Source organism: Hippocampus guttulatus, chromosome 7, assembly GCF_054856545.1.
Source record: "Hippocampus guttulatus isolate MCC_2025c chromosome 7, RoL_Hgut_1.0, whole genome shotgun sequence".
Taxonomy (NCBI): Eukaryota; Metazoa; Chordata; class Actinopteri; order Syngnathiformes; family Syngnathidae; genus Hippocampus; species Hippocampus guttulatus.
The window spans coordinates 17,752,826-17,775,284 of NC_141267.1; the positions used below are offsets into that span (position 1 = coordinate 17,752,826).

Here is a 22,459-nt window from a genome sequence, read left to right on the forward strand (position 1 = left end):
CCTTCTTGAAAATGCTTCTCTGATTTGCTATTCAGCCGCTCCTTGTCTGCAGTAGCACGAATTGCATTGCTCTTTGGGGTGTCTCGCATACTGAAAGCGAATTTACAAGAGCGAGCGTTGGTCGATTGTTGCCGTCCGTACTTGTCGCCTCTGGCAAAGGGCCCTTTTAGCTACACGGTTGACCTCGGCAATTTTCTGCCTTCATATCACACTCGCTTCTCCCGCCCTGTTGTGTTGATCGCAATTGTCACTGTTGGGTGGCTTGCGCTAACATTAGCGGTCAACCCCACTGCCAGAATTTCTTCAACCTCATGCACATAGCTGCTATGCTCATTCATACCTGCAGCAAACAACTTAGCATGCCATGCACACTATCCTGCTGTTTTCCTCACACCTTACTCAAGCCGATCAGTAAAGGACACACAAAGCTTTTATAAAATACTTTTAATTGGACACATTGAATGACAACTGGCAGTGTGTCACGGTCTTCCTTTCCTCCATACAAGTATCCCCCTCCCTTTCGCTCTGGCGTTGTATGCCACGTCTTAATTTTGCATTTCCGAAACGGATCTGCAGTGGTTTTAACAGTAAGACCTTTTGTGGCAGTGTGCATAAATATTTTCTGTTGCTGTAAATTTAAAAGGAATGAAAATGGTGAGAGAGGATACACATTTGCTTTACTTACAATGAGAATGTTCTGGCATCTATGTACTGCTGCAACGCTATTCATCACAGGCAGTTGTAAAATTGGCTAACACATGACATTACTGGGCAGAATATCAATAGAGAAGACTGCGCTTTCCATAAATACCTACTGATATACTAGGAACAAAAGAAAAAAAAAATGCACGTCGCAAAAGTGGCTTTGTGAACTTTTTGGGCCTGAGTAGAATCACATTTAAGTTAAACTCTCACAAGCAAAGGCCATAGGTATTTACACGCCTGCGCATTTCAGTGCCAGGGATCGCTAAAAATGTAGCGTGGCACTCAAATTAACAACAAAGTTTATTCTTTAGCCTTCCATATGAACATAATTACTTCCGATGTTGACCGTAAGCTGCTCCTGAGAGCTATCTACTTAAGTACCAAAAAAAAAAAAGACCATTCCCTCTTTCCCCAAGAAGTCAACTGTGTCACATGGGAGTAATATTGATTGTCCCAGGAGCCATAGGCTGGATTCATGCTGCATGGCTCAACTGAAACAATTTGGATTTTTTTTTCCGACTTGGCCTTCAGGAACAGTTTCTATTCTTTTCGGCATTTGAGCTGCTTGGAGTCCATCAGTCCTTGCAAAAACATATGCCGTCGTTTATTCCTCCTTCTCAAATGTCTTTTATCCTCGTACTTCTACAGTGTGTATTCAGGGATGCATTTTTTAATTGCGTAAAATAAAGCAGGAGCCACCGTGGCGAGGATCTAGTCAATGGGTCGGATCATCAGGCACACGGACTTGAGTGAGTAGAACCCCCCTCCGTATTCGGCCCAGAAGATCCCGTCTTGAAATTTGCTGCGGTAAACTCCGCCGCTGTACCACACGCCGTTCAGGTTGGTCTGGCCACATGCGTTGTACCACCAGCCGCCCTTGTGGAAGTGGGCACAGTTGCCTTGGGGACAAACACAACGGTAGCAATGAAGAGCAAGTGACGCTGACAGATCAGTGGATAGTACAAATACTTCATTATTGATAGTATAGCTACTTGAAAAATCACAATAACAAGTATCTGTTGTTACTAGACCGCAGTTGAAATCGTGTAAATGATCGAGTGAAATTGGCGGGGATGTGAATAGTGGAGCAGTCATGAATATGCTGCAAATAGATGCTGCGAAACAAAATATTCATCATCCTTAGTCTTATTTACAATGAGAGAATTGTTTGATGTCGTCTGCTGCAAGAATGATTTATTGCCAACGAGTTGTCTTTTGCCAGCACAAAACCACCAGATTCTGGTGGTCAAAATGTCATGTATATTTTCAGGGGACAGTATGTGGTTTTCTTTACAAACGAAATATAAGTTAAGAAGAGGAAATCTCATTTGTATGCACTTCATCCATAGGATATAACCCCTGTATATTATTGACAGTATTTTTAAAAAATCTTTTTTTTTCTTATGTATTCCATTTAGAGTCCATACTTTTTTACTGAAAGGACCCAAATCGGTGACGCTGAGCAAAATTGCATTTCAGCATTTGTATTTCACTTCTTGCGGCATATTGTGGCATCCATTACACTTGGATTTTTGTTATTCGCAGCAGGTTTCGGCCTTCTCCGCTGTGCACTTGACTGGCTTTGTAATTTTGTACTTACATTGGTCTGTCTATCTGCACTTCTGCTAGCCTGAGTACGTTTTCCACCTCTGACAGTCACGTACCTGAGAAGGCATCCTTGTCTCGGTCCAGCGTGGTGAATTGTTTGCCGTTGTGGCTGGTGAAGGAGTCACCGGCGTTGCCCTGGTAGGCGCCCAGCCTCAGGCGGTAGCCCTCGCTCTCGGGCTCCAGGCGGAAGCTGCTGTACTCTGCGTACACCTTCTTGCCGTTCCAGTCCTCCAGCTCCACCATAAGTTTGTAGTCACCCTGCTTGCCCAGGTTGTAAATGTTCTCCAGCCCAAGCCAGTGTTCGCCGTCAATGTTGCCAAAGCCTCTCTGCAAGAGGAAAGGTTTTTCCATTTGTCGTAGAGCTGGGTGATTATTAACTCAAGTTTATTGCTCAAGACATATTTTTTGTGTGAAAAAGCAACTTTTTGGCTTTTCTGATTCCTCTGGTGTCCATTTTTCCAAAAAAAGCGGCTGGCGACTTGCTAGCAGGAGGGACTAAAAAAACAGTACTTGTCTTGAATAATGTCATTGTCATTTCCTTTTTCTTCAAGTGGAGGGGAAAATGAGTCAACTACCGGTATTTTTGAGTGAAAGCCCCTATCGCTTTTTCGTAGGCGTTGTTCACCAGTTGATAATTTGACGTATGGAGATGTTAATACAATAAAGCTGCAGTTCGTCTGTCGGGATTCGACAATTGCTCAATTACAGTAAATTCACAGCTGCTAAGATTCCTTTCCTGCTACACTGCCAGACAGCGGTATTGATTTCTAAATGTACCTCTGTATGATGTGACAGAATCAGAAAACTCCCTGAACAGTCCTTTCCTACAAGCCGATGTGTATTACAATGAAGTAGTGAAGCTGGCACTTGGGGGAAAAATAAACATGCTGCATTTCCATCTCGGGGTCTCAGTCTACCGGCACGTTGCTAATTCAGTATATTTGTGTTACGGTCCCTGGCCGCGACTGCACTTTGTTTGAAAATATGCAGCTAAACTGTTTACGGTCACGGAACACGCATTCATTTAGTGGCCCCGAAACGAACCCCCCAATCTATCCATTTTCCAAAGAGCTTGTCCTCATTAGGGTTGCAGGTGAGGTGGCGCCAACCCCGGCTGACTTTGGGCAAACGGTGGGGTGCACCCTGGACAGGTCGCCAGTTAGTCACAACTCGAAATGAACCCCAAAGACAAAATCCATCTTGCATAGGAGCCATACATAGTAGGGCTGAGAACATACGTATATTTTAGAATATCAAATAAAATGCTGGAGAGGCTTAACTGGGGCTAAACACAAACTTTTTGCGACTGTAACTTGGGACTTGCTTGAAACCTGAAGGTTCAAACCTCAGACTTGCACATGACTTGCACATATGTCAGTTACTCCACCTCTGGAGCATACCTTGTAGTTCTCCCAGTTGCGAAAGAAATTGACAGAGCCGTCCCGCCTCCTCTGCAACACGGTCCAGCCGCCGTTGTCGAGGCCGTGCTCGCACCAAACTTGAATCAGCCGCTCGCTGCCGTCAGTCTTGAGCAGGTACATCCCGCTGGTGGTGTGACCGGCTTTCCGCACCTGGAAACAGTCCTTGAATGGACCTGAAGTTTAACAAAAAAACATTTTTTGAATACAATACCAAGTCACCATTATCTGCCCCCCCAAAAAAAACCCTGAATTAAAAAAAAAAATGCAATAAAGTTTGAATCACGACAAAAATAAGATGTATAAGAATAATATGGACATGAAACTCAATACAAAATAATATAAACATAAATAATATAATGAACATATAAATTCAAAATGATGTAATCCTATTCAAATGAATGATCGTGAATATTGTAAAATAGGGCAATAAATAAAATGTGAGATCTTTGAATATTGAAAAAAATCGAATACCAAATCTAAAATGAACTCAAATACAAAACAATCTACAATCAACTAAATGTGAAAATTAATAAAATGCTAACTGTAAAAATAACTTATCAGCATACAAATAAACACAATCTAAAATAAGATTATCTACAAATAAATGAAATGCAAATCTCGAAATAAATGCAATTAAATACAAATACAATATAATAAAAATAGAGGGATGGTAAAATAAATATATACTATAATAATAATATAACATATTGAAATAATATATAATACCATCAAAAAGTACTTGAGCAGTAATGTTTGCCAAATACTAAATAAAATAAACCAAGACAAAAATGGCAAAGAAATTGGTGGAAAAAGTGTCCGTGTCTCCTTTCAACCGCAACCCTGCAAACATCCTGTCATCTAAGGCCATCCAAACACACTTTTGATTGTTGTGTGGATGAATATTCACAAGCGCATTGGCTCTAAAGCCGAAGCAGCTGAATCATCCGGCCGCGTTTCCTCCCGTTTACCCTTGTGTGAGTGTTAATAAACCAGCATGGGTGTTGCGTGAGGGGCCTTGGGGGCCGAAGACGATGGAAGACGGCTTTTCTGAGTTGTGTGGGATCACCACGGGGCCCGGCGTCAACCCATAAAGCTACAGTGTTTCAACAAGAGACTTAAGTAGCCCAAACTGTGGTCTGCTAAAGTGTATTGATTGTAATGGTGAGCGTACGTATACCAGATTCTGTTAGTGGTCGGTTTCATGGTTCCAGTTGGCATCCAATGGAAGAGTTGGTTGTTTTCATTTCGTGCATTATGTACTGTTTTTCCACTCTTTTTGTATGATAGACGGTCGTGCGTTCTGATTTACGTAATGTCATGTTGAATTTGGATGCTTTGCTTGTATGCACTTCCTCTTTTTTTTTTGGGGTGGGGGGTATTATGCACCAATACTCGTGCAGACTGGCTGCTCAAAGTCGAGTGAGGATTTGTTAGGCTAGGTTTAGTTCCTTCTCGTTGTTGAACCAAAATCTGCAGTAATTGGGTACATATGCTCTCTGAGAAGCGGCCAATAGCATACCAGATGATTTCGCTGCATCGCTTAGATGCCAAGAATGCATCAAATATGTATTTGTCTGCACGGTTGAAGAATATTCTAGATGGTAGTCTGTAAAAAGTCACTAAAGCGAACAAGGGAGAAGCATAAAAACGATTAAGTTGATATTCAATGAATCAATCAATACCCTCCAGATCTCTCTGAATGTTCTGAATGCCATTTTCATGATAAAGGCGTAATTGACCAGAAAGATATTGGCAGAGGTCTCATGCGAAGGCCACGCGCAACTGAGCTACACCTTAAGAAAATTGATCTTGATGTGTTGGTATAGATTTGGGGCACCGCTACCCACCGTCAGAAGTGAGCGTTCCCTGTGGCGGCGGAGGTTCAATTCCAAAGGGGCTCGGAGTGGGCGAGTTTGTGCGCGATCCTCGCGAAAACGCCCTGTTGTTGTGGTCCCGCTGTATTTCGTTGGTGAAGCGGTTGTTTACCGGTATGGTCTGCGGCACCACCTGAACCAGCGGCGGCATGGCAGGTAGATCGCTGCGCCCCACGGGCCTCAGGCATTGTTCTTCCAAGGCTGAGATGAGAACGGACTGGTTGTTGACCACCCCGGCCATGGTGGCGAAGCGGGCCTCCAGCTCCCTGTACCTGGAGTTGAGTCGTATCATCTCGGAGGTCACGTTGAGGACGCGGTTCTCCAGCTGGGCCAGCTCCAGGGAGTTGTCGCGCTTCCTGATGATCTCATGCAGCAGCTGCATGTAAAGCTGGGTCACCCTGGAGTTCATGTTCCTGCTTTCTTTCCTCAGCAGTTTCATCTCGTTCACCAGGTTGCCGTCCACGTCCACCACCAGCTGCAGCGTGTCGATCTCGCGCCGCTGTTTGCTCAGCACCTCCCGCACGTCTGCGAGGTCCATGCGGGTCACTGCGTCCTTGTTTGGCTCGGGGCCTGTGGAGCTGGCACAGATTGGACCTGATAACACATGACGTACGCAGGCAGTGAGAAGTCGAGAACAGCTACAGATTGTTCACCGTGACGTCACACGTACTTCTTGTTGGCAACGGCTCAGAGGGCACCACTTGCAAAAAATATTTTATTGAAACAAGGCAGAGTGTGAATGAGGAAAAATGGGGCAAATGGCTTTTTTAGCTGAATTCTCTTGTCCCGTTGTTTGAATGTGTGATGCGTCAGTCGAAAAGATGATGCTCATGAAGTAGATTACTTGGAAGGGAGGAACTTCAGACGTAGTTGGCATTGTCGCTTAGGGCCCGGCTAAATAATTGATGTTTCTGATGGTAGGATGGTCACAGACAGGCTGTTTTGACGGTAAAATGGATAGTGCACTAAAGAGCTGATGTTAGTTAGCAGGCAAGACAACTCAAACACACATTTGATGCCTATCTTTAAGAAAATGCCTTCCACAAAACCAATGATGTAGGTTTTATTTTCAGTCTGTCCCGTTTGGAGGCTTCCAATACGTCAGGCAGCCCTGCAACTGTTTACGATACCCACTCTATTTAGCGTCCTTATCCACATGTTCCACTTGATTAATCTAGATGTTTTTTTTTTTTAAGTAAAGTGGGTTTTCACAACAGCACTCTGGCGAGAGCTGTTCTTTCTAGCCTTGGTACGTGAACTGTAGACGTCAGCTTGAATGAGACAGGAAACATCTTATAAGTCAACCAGAATACAAGTCATCTCTTCAATGCCCTTAGAACAAACCAATCCCGTTAAATGGAAAATATTCACAGGCATCTCTGAGGAACAAGCAAAAAAGTAATAAGGGTTCAAACCTGTAATTTTCTGCTCAGGCACTAGGAAGGTGTAGGAGCACTTTTTGCCATCGGGATCTGCGAGAGCTCTTTTACTCCTGTGAAGAGACGGCTCTTTGGTCCTCCGGTTTTCCCTGGAGTTACCGCAGGAACTTCCTCCCCACAGGGAGAGGCAGAGCAGAGCGCACAGGCTCCACATCAGCCCCTGCATTGCGTTATGGTGGATTGATGGACAGCGACTTGTGCTCCCCCTCCTCCAAGGCCCCCCGGGCCCGCCTGCATGAAGACAAAACCTTGAAAGTCTAGAATTTCTCCAAGCGGGGTCTGTGAGTCGTGACTCTGGGTTCAGCAAAATCATTTGCAATAAAATGCACAGACCATATATAGGGACTTGTGACCACGACAACAAATGCGATAATCCAATTATTCTTCCCTACCTTAGCTTTGGGCCAACCAAAAACTGGTATGATTGTGACATCACATCTGTGAGAATTGTCATTTTTATTTGAGGACAAAGCCAACTCGGATAACCTCCAGCTCACCCACAAAATGATAGTGAAGTTAAGCGGTCCAAAAAAAATAATAATTATAGAAAAGACTTGATTTATTTCCCAATTACCGGCCTCTTATTTTTTCATTTATCAAATTTTTTTATTATTTGTTTTTGAATAAAGGTCTTTTGATAATTAAAAAAAAACATATTGGGAGAATCAAGCTGCATTTTTAAAAAATTCATGTTAAAAGTTAAGCGCTTTTCGGTGAATGGTTGTTTGAAGAAGTATGTCAGCAGCATTCAGTTTTGTTTGCATGGAAAGACCCGAAAGAACACTTTTGGATGGTCTTGAAGCAGGTCTGTTTTTTGTCTGTTGGTTCCCCCGCTCTCAGACATGCTGTTTATCTGAGGGCCTGCAGGTTACGAACCAAATGTGTGGCCGCTGACGACCGAGCTTTGTCTTTGCTACCTATTCTCGCACTTTGCTTTCTTTACAAACTTTGTGGGCCTGAGCGTGAGGTTTTTATTAAATTTTTTTGGGGGGGTGGTCAAAGCACATATTTTACATCAGAAAAATCTCATTGCATCTCACCAATTTAACCACCAAATGAAAATATCTAGAAAGATTATTGCATCTATTGTGCTAAAAAAATTGTGCAGTTGAGCCAAAGGTTAACGGTACCTTCTGCCTTGTAGTGGATGAGCATTTAATTGTCATAATACGTCACTAACACATTGACAAACCAGATACATTATTTACAATGAATAAACCATCATTTTTAGGACAGATTAATTGCTTGAGAAGTGCTATTATAGTGGAATGCAAACAAATAGCTTTGACAGCAGAAATGTTTGCACAATCTTGAATTCCCAGGCCGATTCTTGGCTACGCAGCTCTTTGTTTAAAAAAAAAAAAAAAACAATTAAACTGTTCAAAAGTAAAAATTGAGGGAACAGTTGCGACCTAACATGACTCACTCACCGCTCAAAGTGAGTGAAAGACCTTCAATGAAGCAGCAAGTACTCACAGAGGAGGTGCAAAAGAACCGGGAGCTGAATGGGCAGACGTGCCGTCCTGGTCTCATGCTTTTCAAAAAAGTGGGGAGACGTGACAGTCACGCATCATGTCGTAGCCCACGGCTGGATTTACGTTCACGCCCAAATTTTTTACGATGGTGTATATTCCAAATGATGTGACTTGAAAGCAAAAAATGGGAGTCATGTCACTTGAACCCTGCCTTGTAAATCCACTTGATTGAGTCAGAAGACCATAAGTCTCTCCGCAAAGACACCAATTAGCCTTCATCCTCATCTAGTGTTAATTCTATTCCTGTTTTCCATCAACCGACTGGCACGACAACGATGACGCCACCCCCACTTAGCTCCCTGACCTTGGTCGTGCCTTCTTCTAATGCGGCTACATCGTTCCTGACAGTCAGTCCTGACTCATGGCAAAGACCACGAAATCCGCTCCCTTCTGTGTCTCCCCTTATGACGCCATTGCGGTTCTTGAGGGATTCTGACAGCGCCCCCGGCCCCTCACCCGCTCACCACCACCACCCACGTTTCTTGGAGCTGCGCTATGAAAGGACTCGGTAACAGCGACTGGTTGCGTGGATGCGAGTATCCAGATCAGTTGCTCATCTTTCCAGAGGCTCGTCGACAGCAAAGAGATGACAGACCGTAATTACCGAGGCAGCAGCCTTACAGTGAACCGACACTATTTGCAGAGGACAGGGACAGATTGATTGACAACCCCAAAAGTCTCTTCTTTAGCAGGTAAAATACATGCGCTGTGGGCTTTAAGTTTAGAAATATACTTGGCCAGTTTAGGACATTTAATTTCTTTCCCTAGATGAACTGAGGGTTCCTCAAGTTTGCGGCCGAGTTCAGTTCGCATAGCTTTGACGTAACTAGAATTTGTGAGAATGAGCGTTAGTTTATAACTATTGCGCTCACACCGTAGAAACGTCTTAATTTCAATAGTTATAAATACATACGACAATGTGCTAAGATGCATGCGTTCGGACGCACCTGGATTGGTTGGTTTGGTTTCAAAGAAACTATTTTCTCCTTATGGTACTCTATTCGTATTTGTACTCGTTTTTTGCGGGTCGTTTCCTCTCACATAATCACACTTTCTGCCCTCTTCCCACTCTTCCTCTTTGCGGTTGTCGCTAAATCGCTTCAACTGAAAGCGATTTGGCACACGGAAGGAAACTTGATACCAATTTCTCTCCCCGAATAGCAATAGGATTAATTTTCATCTCCCGCCTTGTTCGTCACTCTCGACGAATACACATGTTCAATAACATAGCTGTGAAAGCAGCAAAAATCAGAGTGCAACAAAAGGAGCTGCCACAGCGCTCCAAACCCGCCCGCCTTACAGTATATTTTGGCAACAGGGCCAGCCACATAAGTCTTTCGAAGTGCACAGCCAGGTCCTCAACCTTCTAACACTTATTAACAGGCGTCTCTTCCCAGCTCGCTATTTCTGCACTGCGCTTTAATTCGGCTACCTTGCTGTTTTTGGCGCGGCCATGAAAGGCACAACTGTAGTTTGTATGTCAGCTACTTGCTTTGTACTTTGGATCACAGGTTCTTTGGGCCTACGGGGATTTTCAATCATTTTCAGTTTAATATGGGTGGGCTAACTTTTTTTTTAATTATTATTATTATTATTAGTTTTTTTTTTTTCGGACAAATGGCCAGGTCATTTGGCAAAAGTAAAAGAAAACAAAATTGACTGTATAAAATTAAGTTTTGGTTCGCTCAGAGAATTTAATGATTTCCTTCAAAACTACCCATGATTTAACACGACGTTATGCTTACCAAGTGGAATCTATAAATTACTTTTTAAATGTACCGTATATCTGTAGCTTTAGATCTTTTCTCAAAGACCTTTGTCAAGGGGGAAAAGCATCTTTAAAAAGACCAGTTTGCGGAAGCACCAAGAGCGAACTCCTATAATCAATTTGACATGATGAAAAATAGCATTATTGGCTTTGGCAGAGGTGTGCGCTGTACAATGAGCCCTCCTAGATGCTGAGATTTATGAGCCCATTTCAAGGTTTTTCATCCTACTTGTTCACAATGAAAGCAAATCAGACCGCATACAGTATACAGGAGCTGAGGTTCCACCCCCCTGCATCTGTCCCTTCATAATTAAAGAGTTAGGGAGCATCTTATTGGAGTACCTGAAGGTTTATATTGTTTTACTACCCCACGTGTACAGTATGCATATCGGTACAAAATATAAACACTTCCATGTGTTGCTGGTTGCCGCACAGCTGAAGAGAATATATTTCGGTTATAGCTTGGGAAATAATAGTCTACGTATGTTTGGGGCTGGGAGGAAGAAACAAAATTGCTTACATTACTACATAACGAAACCTCTTTCTCCTATTTGGTTTGCATTATAACCAATTTAGCGGTTGAGATGATGGATGGATGAATGGGACAAAAAAAAAAAAAAGAATAGTGATTGGAAAGCAAATGTCGAAACACAGACCTGTACAATTCAAACAAAGTAAGACCAAGGTACAACCAATGTACAAAAGGTTCCTACCAGAAATGGCGTGCAACCCTGTGGACAGTCGTGATTTACGCGATCCAAAGCCAATTTAGCACCGATCTCTTTGACATTTTTATGCTTCAGATTTGGGCAAATACCCTGGTTGGTCATTACGAGCCCTGGAATTCACACTCAAAATGACTGCTTGAAACCAAAATGTCAGTTTGTTGTACAATATTGGCCATGGGTCCTTGTATTTATTCACGCTGATAAAATATGTCATATGCTCGCCTACATTCAATTACAAACCCATTTCAATTTGGAAAATTTCTTAGTTGGGAGTTCGTCACTGGTGATGCTACATTGCAAGACTTTAGACTCACTCATTATGTTTTATGGATATGAGAGGTCTTTTTTTCAAGTCCTGATGCATTTTCCACCCATCAGGGTTTGTGGATTGTTCCATGCACCAATCCTCAATGCCTGCAGTGATTTACCAAAGCTGAAAATGTATATATATTTTTATAGCCCATATACTGTATTTGCCAGTTGGAAAAAAAAATCCCCCATCTGGATTTTTGATTCTCCCACTTGCCCAAAAAGTTGCTAAAATCCACAACAAATGAGCAATTTTAGAGACAGAGAAGTCATCCTTTCACACAAGGACTCCGTGGCAAGCTGTGGTCCAAGCTTTTGATTACATCATGTCATCAGCCACTGTTTGTGTGTAGTGCAAACTCCCTCCCTCCCTCCATTTGTTGCCACAGATGTCACAGCGCTAACTTCCAGATAGTGTTGTAGTTGGAGAAAAAAAAAGTGTCAGCAGACACTAAACGTGAGCACAAAATGCTGGCTGACCTTTGCAGACCCCAGAAATGCAGGCCACTAAAATGAAAAATACTTCCCAAGAAATTAGCCATCGTCACCAGCATAAGGATGGAAAATGCTTTTGTGTTGCCTTATGAGCAGCAGTGTTTTATGTCTTGCTGTTAAACGCCACATGTGGGACGTATTTAAAAAAAAAAATGGAGCCACGAAGGGTTTTCTCCACAAAAAAGGGACTCGAGCCACCAGTTTTGTCGGAGCCTTCCCTCGAGATTAAAAAGTGAAAGATGGGGGTGGGTTAGAACGAAGAAGTTTTCCCAGATTAAGTGGCTCACTTTGGAGGGAGAAGTCTTGCTTGTTCGCTACTTAGCTCGATCTCACCTTGGTAGCACCCCCAAAAGAGGCCCCGCAGACCCCCACCACCACAATCTGTTTTCCTCCTTCTAGTAGTGAAACCCAAAACATGTTGGTTTGATGGTTAGGTCAGAGGTCTTTACGGCGGATTAGGGTGCGGCCCCCAACCTTCCTCGAGCTAACCCCTTTCTCCCCCCAACATCCATCTGCTGCTTCAATCAATCGCTCTTTGTGAGCAGATTCTGCCATCCAGTTGACTTTGTTCGACTTTAGTGGAGAAGAGTGAGTTCATTTCAGCAGTAGGCACTGGCCGGGATCAGATTCTGACTGTCCTGATAAACATGATCAAAAATATTCAGGATTTCATCAAATTGTAAAAAAATGTTCAAAAAGAAAATAATACAATAAAAATGTGGTGTGGTGGTCCTCTATGCTTAGTGAAGTAATGACGAGTGGAAACGAAAACGGACATTAGCCACGCTTACAATATCTCTCTTATTTGTTATATAGGAGACAAATGGTACAAATTTTAGTAAGCATCATGGAAGTTGATTTGCTTTCGCGGGCCACATAAAATGATGTGGTGGGCCAGATCTGGCCCCCACGCCTTGAGTTTGACACTAATGTACTAGAGTCTGTACTTTTATAAAATACACTGAGGGAGCACTTTTGCCACCTCTGGTTTTCTCTGTAGTGGCTCCATCAATCCTGATTATGGCAAAAGTTGAATGGAGACAATAGGAGTTCAGTTGCCTCAAGTCAACTTTTTGAGTGAAGAGTTATTCCGAGCTGCAGGCCCTCTCAGTCAAGTCCTGTCACATTCTGTCCAGAAAAGGACCCTCCAATCTCCCAACACCCTCCTCCACCACCGTGGGACACACACACACACGACCTCCTGTGTGCTTGCCTTAAACACACACGGGCATTGTATCAAAAGCTGTTAAATAGTGGAAATTCCCTCTGTAGGAACCCCTTGTGGTGGGTGTCCCCCCCTCGCCCCTCGCCTCCTGATGTAAGATTGTGAGTGACGCTAGGAAGGTGAGGCTCGAGCTGCCCGGGGATCCAGGGTTGAGTGGAGATCCGGGAAGGAAATTTGTAAGGATTCGCTTCTGGTATTGTTTCTCCTCACCGCATAGTCATCTCAGAGCGAGTGGTAATGCTAGTGTTGAGTTGAACGTTTCCATGACTACCACTCACATACTTCGTTCGATTCCCCTTCCTAATCCCGTGATGACCTGTCCTGTCAACTGTGTTCAGGCTTCTCATTACCAGCGAGAAGCTATGAACATGACGGGAATTAAACTCTAAGTCCAAGCGCCCAATTCACATTTAATGCAAAGATGTGATATATTATTTGTGTGCGTTTCCATATGACAATGATTTCAAAGAGGGTAGCCACGTTACTCCACATTATTATATCAAATGATGGACACACCTCGACTGTAGCGCAGACCATATTCACCCCCTTCGCGTTTGCTGTCGTCGAGATTTGCGGGGCATGTTTTTTAAAAATGTTTGTGTAGATGTGGAGTGTACATACATCAGTAATCGATATATTTTAATGAGTCGGCATTGACCGGGGGGATCAAATCAAGGTGTTTATGCTACAGGGCCGATTTGGAGCCACATTTTGGAGACGCCTGATTCTTATACCTGGTTCCTTGATTGACTGGTTGCCAATGAATCGTAGGTCACATGTAGACGAATAATCACATTTACATTCACTCCTATTTAGGATTTTCATATCAGTTTAACATGCATGTTTTAGTAATGTGGGAGGAAGCCTGAGTACATCCTGCATACCCACGTAACCACGGTGTGACAACGTGCAAACTCCACAAAGGAGGATTATGCTCGGAATTGTCGTGATAAATGATTTTTTTTCCCCCCCTTTTAGTTATTTGGTAAAATGGCAGGCCATTACCACTTCGCACCAACTCTCCAGTGATGGAAAGTCCCGTCAATTCGGCGTGGAGGCTCCCTTACGGACTTCACTGCGATCCACTAGGAATTGGCGACGGTTTGATCCGCACCTTTGAGCCTAGGGATCGCAGATCTTTTGCGAAACCTTCGGGTCAGCAAAATCCCGCGGGACCGCGTCCGGCGGTATACAAATCCACCACAGTCCTGGCGTTAAGCGCCTAGCAAGGTGTCGGACCGGATCCCCAAGCCGACCATCCCCATGGGTTATGAAGGAATGCCCACCCTTCAAAATAAAACACCGGGCCCGGCGCATCCACGGTCCAACCTCGGGTGCTGCAGACCCCCTGGACCACCACCGTCGGCCACCGCGCTGCCGTGGACCCTGGCCACGGGGTCGAAGTGCGGGGGCAGGGTTGCGACCCGTCCCCCTCCCTCACGCTACATAGCCCCCAGGATGGCGATTCTCCCCCCCCCCCTCTTCCCCTCCCCTCTGCCCCATCAACCCGTTTCCCCCCTCCCCCGATCCCCCAACCTCAAGAAGTCCGGCGGCGATGGCGCGGGGTGTCGGGGACAGGCTCAGATGAGGGCCCACGTCCCTAGCTCCACAACCACACGTCGGCGGCCGTGGCACGATGGTCGCTCCCCTTGCGAACTGGTGATGGTGCAGGGGAGAGGCAGCGACCACGGTGGCGGAGCAGGACTCTCTAGTCGCAGCGCTGCTCCCCTCAAAATGGCAGGCAAGTCTCTGTCAGCCAATAGGTGAATAGCGCTTTATTTAGCTCTACCCTTCATTTATGCCTAGCATTACTACCTGCTACCTGACGGGGATTATTGGACTCTTCTTCAATGGAAATGCAATAACATGCAACTCGATCAAACCAAAGGTTCCTGTGTGGCCTGGTCAAACTTTGAATCATTCGCTCGGTGCTGCCTGGGCGACCTATCAATCTCCCACCGATTTTGCTAATCGATGCTGAGAGCCAGTCGTACACTTGCCGTGGGTCATTTGTGGTTAGCGTAGCAAAGCATGCAGTGACCCGCAGTTTCAGGTGAGGACTGGAATGTCCTGGATGTTCATCAAGCATCTGTTCCGTCTTTTTAAATCCGCGTCTTCTCTTACCCTCTCAATTTCCAGACTTACTGGAGCGAAATATGAGGATTTACTTTGGCCTTTCAAAACGCAAGGTCTTTCTCCCTCTTAAGAGTTTTACTCCCCCAGTTTTGCATATTCGAAATGCCTTTCCCTTCACTGTCACGGTAGTCGGCAACAATCAAAGATGTCCTTTTGAGTGGAATGTTTTCCACCATGAAAGCGACACCGTAATTCGCTATTTGCCTTGGCCCTTCATTCATTTTGCCGTAATGTTATTGATTTTACCTGGAATACAATCAGACTGTCTCAAGTGGTTCTGTGCCTTTAAGGGGGAAAAAAAATCTTCCAATCTCCCCCATCTGATGGGGTCAACCTTCCTCAAGTGTTTTGGCAGGAATGTTGCTTCCTTCCTCTTGTGATTTCGCTCTCTCTGTTGCTGCCCGACAGTCACATTTTAAAATGGCACTTTGCGTTTCTTGACTGAATCTCAGTCTGCATTGATACACATGTAAATGGCTGAGTCACGTGCGTTCCTGCGCCTGACACCGTTCTAGAGAGGATTAGTTCTGCTAAATAGTTCTGTCTGGAGCTTCCAGACACAAAATATCTGCCGCCTGCCTCCCCCATACACGCACGTGCGCTCATGCACTCTGTCGTGTCTTGCATACAAGTTGGTCAAGGAGAACATACCTTTTTCTGAGCAATGAAGTTGCGTGTCCCGCAGTTAGGGTTTGGCGTGTGCGCGGTGTTGTGATTTCACCGAACAGCAGCGTCTAGGATTCATCTCTGTCTTCCTTCTCCTTTTTTATTTGTCCTGCCACTGACAAAATCGACGTTGCGGTATTCAAGCTCGGAAGGCCTACTTCCCAGAGATGTGTTCCGGGCCAAGGTTCAAAAGCCGACCTCTTGCACAGACTGAAATCCTGACGACGGATGCCTCCGGTTTTTCCACAAAGGATGGGGTGATTTAAGGAGGGAAGGAAGAGGAGGAGGAGAAGAAGAAGGGGTGTAGGAGTTCCAAGTTCCCCCCTCCCCGCCCTTCTTTTTACTCCTCTATTTTCTTTGGAGTGGCCCGGCCTACTTTTGATGTCACTACTTGGTTCCCAAAAATATATATATATATCTCATTGTGATCTCTCAGGCGCATTCCCAAGCAACAGGTGGCGCAATTGCCCATGACTCACAGAGCCATTTTACGAAAGAATAGGAAAAGCACAGGGAAACGTTATCTTCATACATATCAATATCCTTGAATCCTTGAATTTCACACAAAGCAGTTGATGGATTATTTTATTGTGAGGTGTGCGAAGATTCGTTTCCGGTAGCGGTGTGTACGTCGTTCTTCACACTTTTCTTTCAGCGAGATGTGTGCACTGATTTCTGAAATAATCAGCATGTCTGCGTTGTAACTGCTCTTGTGTGTGTGTGTGTGTGTGTATACGTACTACTATTGACCAACACAGGCCCACCACACGCATAACCGCGTCTCCAACAACAATTGTGAGTCCCCTCCCCCAAACCACATCTCTGCCGTACGTATACCAAGACTGTCCTGCGAGAGGCAGAATTGTGCCACTCGATGTTCGAAACCGCTAGAAAAGGAGAGTAGAAATTGAAGATGCCAGTCCGTGGCACAAATCTCGTTTTCTATACTCACCAAATTTTAGATCGTAAATGTTGAACAGGTTTAACATTTGTCATTATTATGCCTGACTATCTTTCAATCACTTCTGGAAGGAAGGTTTACTCTTAGCACACCCCAAACCACAGGAGAATGACTTCAGATCACAGTCACCGTGCTTTGCCAACTTTGATCGGAAGGGGGAAAAAAATTGGGCCAAAATTGGGTCAGCTTATCAGTGTGTGCACCTTGTTTAACTAATATAAATGTTCTCGGTTTCTGATTGTTTATCCTTGGTTTATACCTGGACATCCTCGAGTCAATCGCTTGGACCAACTCACTATTGACCACACACACATAAGGATTTAAAATCGGAAATATTGAACAGGTGTAACATTCACAATTCTCAACCATTTTTTGAACAGATCAAGGAGGAATAAGGGTAATCTAACCATCGGTCCTTTGCCGGCAAGCGTTGATCGGAAGTGGCGGAATGTGGCTCAGATTTAGCCTAATTATCGGTTTGCGTTTACCCCAATTTACGTGATTGCTGCTCTTCACGACGGCCGCCTCATGGCTTCCAGCCTCCCGATTGCCCACTTTCTCCTCCTGCGACGGTTTGATGCTCATTATGACAAACTACTGCTGGCAATACCTCTGGCTGGAACAGAGATCCGACTGATTGGTGGTGTTTTTACTTGGGGTGTGTTGTCAGTCCCTGCCTACACTTCTCTTATCCACGCCATCATCTGCTTACAGCAAAACCGCAGACGGGAACGTTTTCTTTCTGTCTCACAGATTTAAACGACGATATTCCATGACCTCATTCATACATTATGCATGTTTTGTCACTCGCACTCATCTCCGTTCCACGTGTGTGTGTGTGCGTGTTTCATTCAAAGACAGGAAAAACTGTTTATGCCCTTTGGTTGAGTCTGTAGGATCTCGCACCTCCGTCGGTGTTTTCACTCACTTTCACCTCATCTTGCACCAACTCTTGCTTCTCTTATGGGAACCAAACAAACGTGGGGCTGCTAGAAAGAAACGAGCCAAGGTGCTGGTAACATATCAGCTGTGCGATGATGAGTTGCCTTCCATCTGCATTTAATTTCAATGCCTTCAATGCGTCTGCGAGGCTCGTACTGGATTTCTCCGTCAATAACAAGGATCTGCTCGGCGGGCCAAAGAACTAAAGCCACTTTCAAAATATAAGGATGCCAGCGGTTTAATTTGACGGGATTGCGGCTTCACACCGGGGCCATTCGTTCGCAGTCGAGTGGTTCGAACCATTGCTTGGTCAATTTTGTGTGTGTGGGCCACTCTCGTAGCAATGTTCAATCCCCGCCCCTGGCAACGGAACCCAAACTCACCACTGTCCCAACAAGTGGGGTTCGGTTCTACAGTCGCCCTCCTGCATGAGATCACGAAATCGAGCCGACTTCACCGTGCCATGAAATTCGCACTAAAAATGTTTGTAGTTGTTGAATCCTTTTGGAGTATTTGGAGCGACGCATGCCAAATTTCTGAAAGCTCCTTTATCTCTCTTTCGGAATGGCGAGCGGCTGTTGGGCTTTGTGTTAATATTTACGTCACGCGAGGCGAAGAATCTGACCCAGAGTGTCCAAGGCAAAAGGGGGGGCAGGGAAAAGTTGAGGGAAGATTTTTAACTCCCGGGGAGTTTGCTCAGAGTTACTCTGGCCAACTTGGTCAAACATGAAACAAGGTGGTCCGCACGCACGCACGCCTGGCATCTGACCCTGTTAGCGCTCCCAGTCTTGTTTGTGTATTTGTCTTTGCTTTGTAATGAGCTGAACTCCCAGGAAAATGTGTGTTGTTGTTTTTTTTGTTGGTTTGTTTTTGTTTTTTGTTCCAGAGCCAGCAGATGGCCCTGTCTCCATTTGGCTCATACCAAGGCATTCAAACCGATTTGATGAAGCTTAACCCTACTCCTTCCTCTCTTCGTCTCTCTCTCTCTTTAGGGATGTACCTGTCCGACCTGACCTACGTGGACTCGGCCTACCCCTCCACAGGCAGCATCCTGGAGAACGAGCAGCGGTCCAACCTGATGAATAACATTCTCAGAATCATATCAGACCTGCAGAGATCCTGTACCTACGGTGAGTTGGGGAAACAAAACTCCACTGGTTCAGTCTGAAAACCAGATCCGAACATTGAACACGGTTTATTATTACGATTGTGGAAATATGCTGTCATAAAAGGCAGTAGACTGCCCGCGTGAAGAGTATTCTGCAAGTTGTTGCCGTTTTTCCTTGCTGTTGTTCTGTCTGAACATCCCCAGCGGAGTGTGGGAGCGGTTACCACCTTCTGACATCGTATCAATTCACAGAAGCAAGACACTTTAACATCCTTTTTTTTTTTCCCCTGTGATACCGATGTACACCACAGAATCAAGTCTAGTCGGAATTCTGCATCACTGGAATGGTCCTTTTTCCTGCCCTGCTGTGTTGAAAGCAATTGTCAAGCCACTAGTTAGTAATCGATTGAAAGTGCCCGCAGTTGGGTCAATATCCCACTTTGCTGGGCTCTCTGTAAAACACAATTGCCAATTAAAATCTGGATGCGATCTTTGCGTGAAAGTGGCGACGGTATTCATGCAAACTCGACTCCTTCACCCACCGATTTTTCTACACAGAGGCGTTTCCATGTGTCTTTCAGACATCCCACTGTTGCCTCACATCCAGAAGTATCTCAACTCAGTCAGGTACATCGAGGAGCTGCAGAAGTTTGTGGAGGATGACAACTACAAGTAAGTGGCAGTGTGCAGATTCTCTTGACCCGCAAAGCTCCTTTCATCAACGTGCCAATGTTCAGGTTGTCGCAGAGGATCGAGCCTGGCACCAGCACGCCGCGTGCTAATGCTTCCAAAGAGGATCTTGCTGGTGAGTGTTGAGCTCTCCAGTCCCCTCCAGAAGTATGGAACAGCGAGGTCCATTTCTTTGTATTTGTTGTATGCTGACGACATTTGCGTTTCAGAGGAAAAGATGAGTAGCACACAAATGTTCAGAATTCAAGAGTATTTTATTTGTGGGTGGTATTTACGTTAAGATGACAACTCAGGACAGAGCAGAGCGCTTTTGGTTGAAGGCCACTTTTGAAAAGAGTGAAATGAATTGGAACAGACATTATTAAAGTCGATAACATTTCATATTTGGTGGCATAAACCTTGCAGTAACCACATCAAGCCTGCGACCCGCTGAGATCTCCAGACTTTTGCGTTCTTCGTTTCAAATGCTTTTGCAGGCCTTTACTGCAGCCCCTTCCAGTTCGTGTTTGTTTCTGGCGGCTTCAGGAGCCGAAATGGCCTTCGTTATGCTGGCAATGTGTTTTGAGTCAGTCTCGTTGCATGACAAAGATTCTTCAGATTAGTTTGGACGCATTTTTCCGTTCAGAATTAATTCTGCTGCTCCCATCACGAGTTACATCATCAATAAAAACAAGTGAGTTCATTCCAGAAGCAGCCATGCAAGCCAACGCCATGAAATTACCTCCACCGTGCTTCACAGCTGAACTTGTGTGGGGGGTTTTTTTTGGGATCAAAAGCAGCTCCTGTCTTCCTCCATACTCGCCTTTCCATCACTTTGGTAGAGGTTAAACTTGGTCTCGTCAGTCTATAAAGCCTCCAAAACTTTTGTGGCTCATCTCTGTACTTTACAAAATCCGATCTGGTGGATTTTGCCGCATGTACAGTATGTATTAAAAGTAGACGGTGGTACTTTTGAACTTTCAAGTGCCCCCAACTTACGGCTCTCCATCCCACAGGCCAGGAGGCATCTGCATCTCCTCTGTGCGGCCGCAAGTGTTCGGTGGTGGCCGACGCCACTAAAGTCCCAGCCACGCCCCCTTCCCCGAGGAACCTGCTTCCCTACGGACACCGCAAGTGTCACAGTCTGGGCTACAAGTTAGTCTATTTTTTTTTTTTTTCCTTCACGCATTTTACGTATCCTTTTGTCAGCCGGGACTGATATCTGCTGCGTCCTTTTAGTTTCATCCACAAGATGAATACGGTGGAGTTCAAGAGCGCCACCTTCCCCAACGCTGGCTCGCGCCACCTGCTGGATGACAGCGTGATGGAGAGCAACAGTCCCACTCGAGGCCAAGCTGAGAGCTCCACACTGTCCAGCGGCATTTCACTTGGTGGGCACTAGGGATGGGCGAATACGGCTTTAAAAGAATGTTTTCACATTTTATAAAAGTGCATAATTTATTTATTTAAATTCACTTTTTTGTTATTGTTGTTGTTTGTTTTCCTTCAGGGAGCAGTGAAGGCTCGGAACTCAGCGAGGAAGTGTCGTGGCCGGCTTTTGAGAGGTAAGAACCTTAGGGCGGTCCTCATTCTTGTCTGTTGTTTTTTTCCATCGCAGCCGTGGTCAAGATGATGAATATCTTCGTCCTTGAAGCGAGATACGTTCACGCAATAAATCCTGCTTTTCCAAGGCCGCCGTGCCTCACCCACCGCAATGTTGCTGAGATTTTAAAACTCAAGACATCTTGAGATTTAAAGAAATCCTGTTCATCCCAAATTGCTGTCACTCTCCTACTCCCAGCCAGACTGAAAATCACCTTCCAAACGTGACTGAACGTTCCTAAAGAGAAAGCCCCGCTCTTTCTTTCCACCCGATGTAAACCCCCTTTGAACTCTGAGGGGAAAACACGAAAACATTTTTTTAAAAAAACAAAAAAGGAAGAAAAAGGTGTGTTCCGTGGCGGCTACCCTGTTCTATCTTATCCTATTCTGAACAGGACTCGGTTCTATCACTCTCTGGGCCCAGTGACCCGCGTGGCCCGCATCCCCTACCGAGGAGTCCTGAGGCCCAGCAGGTATACACACCCGAGCAGAATACCGACCCCACCTGAACTCAAACTTGGCTTTTGTTCTTACTTGGTGCCTGACCTTCAGCGCCTGCCAGGGGGCGGCCGCTGATGGCTAGCTTCCAGTGTGTGAATCTGTGAGTGTGTGCGATTGTGTTTCTAATGCTGGGCTCATCTTTTGGTGTATTCGGGTGACAGCACAAATCAGTTGAAGGGGAGGAAGTGTTTTTTTTTTGTCTAAAATCTACTTTTGCTTTTTCTTGCATGTATTTCTCTCTCTCTCTCACACACACACGCACACACGTGCACACAAATGACCGAAAATTCGATGTACATAACTAGTTCAATGTGAGCCATCGCCAATGCTAATATGTCATTGGTATAAACAACGCCCCTGCCTTAACAGCCTTTTACCCTCAATATAAATCTTTATTCTGAAAGGAATGGGCCTTATTTTCTTGTAGATTAATATATTTACTGAAAATGTTTATTTTTTTTAAGACTATGACTTAAAAAAGTATTATCAATATTCTCAATGATACAGCGTTTATTCTCTGAAGATTAGCGAGAAAGGGCAGTTTGTAAACTTGAACAATAAAGATCCCTTGTACTTTTTGTACACGCTGATAATCTTTGTTTGAAAAGTTTTACTGCTCCGGCCACAATCTGCACATCACCTTGCTTGCAGGCACCTCTGCAGACGAAACCTCCGAGCAGAGTTTAAGATGGCTTTGCAGATTGTGTCGCCTCGCTGCTTAGCTCATATCCACTTGTAGCCGCTGTGCACGTCGTCATGCTTGGTTT

General features: G+C 44.9%; 2 protein-coding genes across 7 annotated transcripts in view; one reads left to right on the plus strand and one right to left on the minus strand.

Annotated features, from left to right (window-relative positions):
- ralgps2 (Ral GEF with PH domain and SH3 binding motif 2) overlaps positions 1–22,459 on the plus strand; it is a 56,777-nt gene that overhangs the window by 28,600 nt on the left and 5,718 nt on the right. For 3 of the 5 annotated variants that reach the window (XR_015101359.1, XR_015101361.1, XM_086115438.1), the window contains 7 exons: positions 18,805–18,942; positions 19,502–19,592; positions 19,658–19,725; positions 20,606–20,744; positions 20,829–20,980; positions 21,100–21,154; positions 21,587–21,664. Coding sequence is in view for 2 of the 5 variants with exons in the window: in XM_086115438.1 (XP_085971564.1) it covers positions 18,805–18,942; positions 19,502–19,592; positions 19,658–19,725; positions 20,606–20,744; positions 20,829–20,980; positions 21,100–21,154; positions 21,587–21,664 (721 nt within the window). In the remaining 3 variants the exon portion in view is untranslated. The remainder of the gene's footprint in view (positions 1–18,804; positions 18,943–19,501; positions 19,593–19,657; positions 19,726–20,605; positions 20,745–20,828; positions 20,981–21,099; positions 21,155–21,586; positions 21,665–22,459) is intronic. The other 2 variants (XR_015101360.1, XM_086115439.1) reach the window with 1 other exon arrangement.
- angptl1a (angiopoietin-like 1a) lies at positions 430–16,124 on the minus strand. Of its 2 annotated transcripts, XM_086116429.1 has the most exons (6): positions 15,895–16,124; positions 7,024–7,278; positions 5,582–6,202; positions 3,714–3,907; positions 2,370–2,640; positions 430–1,604 (listed from the first exon to the last, which is right to left on the minus strand). In XM_086116429.1, exons 2-6 carry the CDS (start codon positions 7,211–7,213, stop codon positions 1,417–1,419), a joined length of 1,464 nt encoding a protein of 487 aa, XP_085972555.1. In that variant the 5' UTR covers positions 7,214–7,278; positions 15,895–16,124; the 3' UTR covers positions 430–1,416. The 2 variants fall into 2 exon arrangements, with proteins under 2 accessions (XP_085972555.1, XP_085972554.1); XM_086116428.1 differs by lacking the exon at positions 15,895–16,124 and having other exon boundaries at positions 7,024–7,619.

Coding starts and splice junctions, on each gene's coding strand:
- angptl1a (XM_086116428.1), bottom strand. CDS start 7,360: ATGATTTTGCTGAACCCAGAGTCACGACTCACAGACCCCGCTTGGAGA. Junction 6,203..7,023: donor GCCTGAGCAGAAAATTACAG/GTTTGAACCCTT, acceptor ATGTGTTATCAG/GTCCAATCTGTGCCAGCTCC. Junction 1,605..2,369: donor AGACAAGGATGCCTTCTCAG/GTACGTGACTGT, acceptor TTTGTCCCCAAG/GCAACTGTGCCCACTTCCAC.